Source organism: Hippocampus comes, unplaced genomic scaffold, assembly GCF_001891065.2.
Source record: "Hippocampus comes isolate QL1 unplaced genomic scaffold, H_comes_QL1_v1.1 scaffold56, whole genome shotgun sequence".
Classification (NCBI taxonomy): Eukaryota; Metazoa; Chordata; class Actinopteri; order Syngnathiformes; family Syngnathidae; genus Hippocampus; species Hippocampus comes.
The window spans coordinates 212,301-216,651 of NW_017842056.1; the positions used below are offsets into that span (position 1 = coordinate 212,301).

A 4,351-nucleotide genomic window follows, 5' to 3' on the forward strand; every position below is an offset into this window, starting at 1 on the left:
CCGTTTCAAGATAGCGGGAGTGCGCAGATGCCGGAAATGATGGGACGAAGGTCAGTGGCGTCACTTTCGGCTCCACACCAAAACAGACTGTTTACACATTGAGTGACAAGACAAAGACAAAAACCTATTTTTTCCAAATTACTTTTTTTTTGACTGACAGTTTTAAAGCAACAAAGATAGTTTTAGGGTAATTTGACATTTTTGTAACATACATTTTCTTTCATTCATTTCAAACATTTTCATTCAACAGTACAACAAATGTTGAATAACAACCAACAAGAGTGAATAATGGACCCCTCAGGAATCGTGAAGAGACCCTAAAACGTAAACCATGTTTTTAAAAGTTCTGATCATACATACGGCGCGATCAAAAGTTCTTAGCGGATAAACTGTGGTGCGACACGTCTCACAGTGCAGAGGCGTAGGGTTCGATTCCGACTCCGGCCTTCCTGTGTGGGGTTTGCATGTTCTCTCCGGGCCTGCGTGGCTTTTCTCCGGGTACTACGGTTTCCTCCCACATTCCAAAGACATGCACCGTAGGTTAATGGAGGGCTTTTGGTCACCCGCAAAACTTGGAAAAATCTTGCCTTCACACCTTGAACAGAACGCTGATGAAATGAACGAGACATTACAAGCAATGGAGAATTGCTTTCTTGACTATCTTTGGCATGTTTCAAAAAGTGGCCGAATTTTAAAGTGGCCCTTTCCCACTTCCATTTTTCTGTACGCATGCGGCCCTCAAACTAAAAAAGTTTGGTGGAACACCCCTGGCATGAAACATATTACTGTCAAGTCAATATTTGACGTCACAGTTTAGCGGGCCGATCGCTGGTGACACACTGCGCTTCCTTTGCATTTAATTGAGAAGACAAGAAAGTCATTCACAAGACGGAGACGGTACTGCGATCACATCGCCGAGGACCAATTTGCGACGTCTCGCACGGTGTTGACACGTGTGCCGCGTTGCGTGCTGAGCTCTCGCCACCCCTCAGGTGCAGACCCACCTGGAAAACCCAACCCGCTACCACATCCAGCAGGCCCAGAAGCAGCAGGTCCGACAGTACCTCTCCTCCGCCATCAGGCCGCCCAGTCGCAACGCTTCGGGACCGTCGTCGGACTCTTCCCTCAGCAGCCGGCATGCTCTCAGCAGCCCCAAAGTGGAGGTAACGCAGACGGGAGCGCGTGCGTTTGTCTCCGCGCGTTCGCGCTCTAAAGTTGGTCCAATTGATGACTCATGTGGGACGTGGGCTGAAAATGGCAACGCTAAGCAAAAAGGGACATGTTGGTGCACAAGATTTTGTACTTCTGGATTGACATTTTTAATCAGGATTTCTTTTCCCCCCACTAACTGGTGCTCCTATTTCCCATTCAAGGGATGCAGCAACATTTCACAACTTTGACCGTTTTCTGAAAGGGTGGCTTTCTATTAAAATAGAACTTTGTGTCGCTGCCAGTGTTAGCTCATGGTATGTGTGCAAAAAAGCAGGTGTGTTGTCTTTCATGTCCAACTTCATCAGTCTTTTCTCTGAGAAGTCCGTGTCCAGACTCGGCGTAATTCAACCCCAAACCCTTTCTGATTGGCTCTTTGAGATGGAGGAGACGGTCATCGATGACATCATCAGCCTGGAGTCCAGCCTCAGCGACGACTTCCTCACCTTGCTCGACTCACGGCAGCAGCTTGCTACAACGGTAATGCTCAGCCCCCTCCTCCAATGCCTGCTGTGCGTGCGTGCGTGTGTGTTTTGTGCGAGGGAGTCTGAAAATGCTTTAGAGAGAAAGAGAGAGAGAGAGAGAGAGAGAGAGAGAGAGAGAGGTCTTCCTGAGTGTGAGTTTGAGTGTGTAAGTTTCAGTGAGGGTGTTTGAGGGTGTTTGACTGTGTGTGTGTGTGTGTGTGTGTGTGTGTGTGTGTGTGTGTGTGTGTGTGTGTGTGTGTGTGTGTGTGTGTGTGTGTGGTGTCTGTGTGTGTGTGTGTGAGCATGGAAGAGTCTGTGTTTGTGAGAGTTATGTGTATGTCTGAGATTGTTTGCCTATGAGAGTGTGTGTAATAGAGCTCGTCTTTGAACTCATTCAGTACCAGCCAATTCTGGACCAAGTCTGAAAAGACGTTTCAAAACGTCTTTGGGAGTGAATGAGTTAAGAGTGTGTCAGAGAGTGATAAAGTGTGCGAGTGCGTTTGAGTGTGTGTGTTTGCGCGTGCGTGCGTTTTTGTGTGTGATTCTGAGGGCGAAGCAGAAACAAAATTGATGAGGTGGCGTTTTCCCGCCTTTTGTGATGCTTACGCAGCTCTGACTCCTTCCTCTTCCTGGGCACTTGTGCGTGTGTGTTTTTGCGAGTGAGCATGTGCCAATAAGGCTGCCGAGGGAAGTTTGTTTTTTTTTCTTCTGAAGGGATGTTTCCTCACTTTTTAACAGTCGCTGAAGAGAAACAGACAAGTCGTACCACTGATTTGCCTGTGCGCACGCTTTGCATGTGTGTGTGTGTCCATGTGCGTGAGTGTGTTTGTGTGCATGTGTGCGAAGCGATGAGGATTTTAGTTTTCCTGCAGGAGCATGATAAGAGGAGACTTAAAGCAGAGGTAATGTCTTTGTTCTGAAACGTTGCGACAGTGGGACAAACTCTTTTTTTTTTGTTGTTGTTTTGTCTCAACTTGGGGGTCATTTTTATTTGAGCTTCGATACACAATACACTTGCGCAAGTTTATTATTTCAAACCAAGTGAAATTGGCAATAACGTGATAGTTAATGACATGTTTGCTGTTGATTGTGTGAAGTTAGCGTTTCGCATCGATATCTGTTCGGTGAGTTCCAAGAAAGTTGGAACGATCGCATATTATGGAAAACTGCCTTTCTAACGTGTGCGTGCGAAGAGTTGTGGGTCTGGAGCGCCTGTTCTCCGCCTATTTCTGTAAATGTGTTTGTGAGCTTGCCCTTCCTTAAGTTTGCCGCGCTGTTGCCAAACACTCGAGCTAATTTACATCATGTAAATTAGAGTTTCTCAGGCAATTCGGGGGTAAAAACGCCACTTTCAAGCATCATGTCAAAGCCGAAAGCTCGACGGAGCTGTCGTGTTAGCATGTATTAGCATGAGAGCACGCTGTTACCATCGTTACCTTCTGATTATAATGTTCGATGTCGCGGTGGGCGGTATTTCCGTTTGGCCATGTCAACGCCTGTCCCACACCGCTACGATAATGGTACGTGCACACCAAATCCGCTGTGAGCGTTCCGCCTCGCTTTATTCGCCAGCTTTTGACCGCGGGAGTTCCTGGCGACTTGATTCGCGCTCAGCGAAGAAGGGGCGGGGTTTCGCTCGCTAGACGAGAGCAGTAAGTACCAGCCATTTTGCAAAGAGCCACAGGGGACCAATTGGTTGATGCTGTAGATCTGGCTAATGCGACACATTGGTACAATAAAATAATAATCATAAAATAATAATAATAATAATACCCCAAGCCAGCTCCCATTTATTTTATGTTGCGCTACTGGTAGCTGGCCAAGTTGTACAGCTGACCGCAAGGGAAAGCGTGTAAAAAGTTTCGTTTATTTTTTCGCTCTGGCCAATAGACGAACTGAGCGGATTTTCGGTGCACGTGGATGCGCACGCTTCCCCTCCGCTCCAAGCGCGTCATCCGCCGCGCGAACTGCATTGACTTGAATTGAATGGCACGTAGCATTAGTGGTGTGTTTCGGTGGCTGGGAGAAAAAAATCCTGCCTCCACCAGTGATAATGCGATGGAGTCTGCGGGCACGTGAGATAGTTAGCATTAGCTTCTTATTACTATACGTCTAAATGTGTGTATTACTATGAATGGCTGAGGTAGTTTGATAAAAACATTTCGCAGATGTGGTCAGCGAATTGTTTGATTGCTTTTCAATTGTGTCAACATATAGAAAATGTCAAGCGAGCGAATGATCGTGTTTTGTCGTCTCTTGGCACCTGCAGCTCAGTGGTTAGTTTAGCAGTTAGTTAGGCAGAGCCTGAGGAACAGGGGGGCACTTTTGGGCCTGCTGTAGATATGCCCCATATGCTTAGCTGAGCGGTCGCATCATTATTTGTAGCAAGCCATCAAAATGATTTATGGTGATTGATATGCTTTGTTTTTCAGCATGGTTGCCTTTTTTTGTTGTTGTTTGTTTTGGGTAGTGTGCACCCACATTCTCCACAATTCCGCTGTCCCTGCTGTTAGACTTCATGTTTCTGTTCGTCGACGCTCACCTTAGCCACCGGAGCGACTTCATCCGTCCGCTTTTGACTCTGCGCTTTGATTGGTTGTTCCAGCTGCCGGTGGTGGCGGGAAACATGCCGGATGCCTACGGGGAGAGCGGCGGAAAAGCCACGCCCCCAAGCGCCG

General features: G+C 47.3%; 1 protein-coding gene across 1 annotated transcript in view; it reads left to right on the forward strand.

Annotated features, from left to right (window-relative positions):
* The first annotated feature begins 2,471 nt into the window (after nucleotides 1–2,471).
* Nucleotides 2,472–4,351, forward strand: part of tfe3a (transcription factor binding to IGHM enhancer 3a) — a 5,186-nt gene continuing 3,306 nt past the window's right edge. The window contains exon 1 of the mRNA XM_019860815.1: nucleotides 2,472–2,575. Within this exon, the coding sequence (XP_019716374.1) occupies nucleotides 2,522–2,575 (54 nt within the window). The 5' untranslated portion in view covers nucleotides 2,472–2,521. The remainder of the gene's footprint in view (nucleotides 2,576–4,351) is intronic.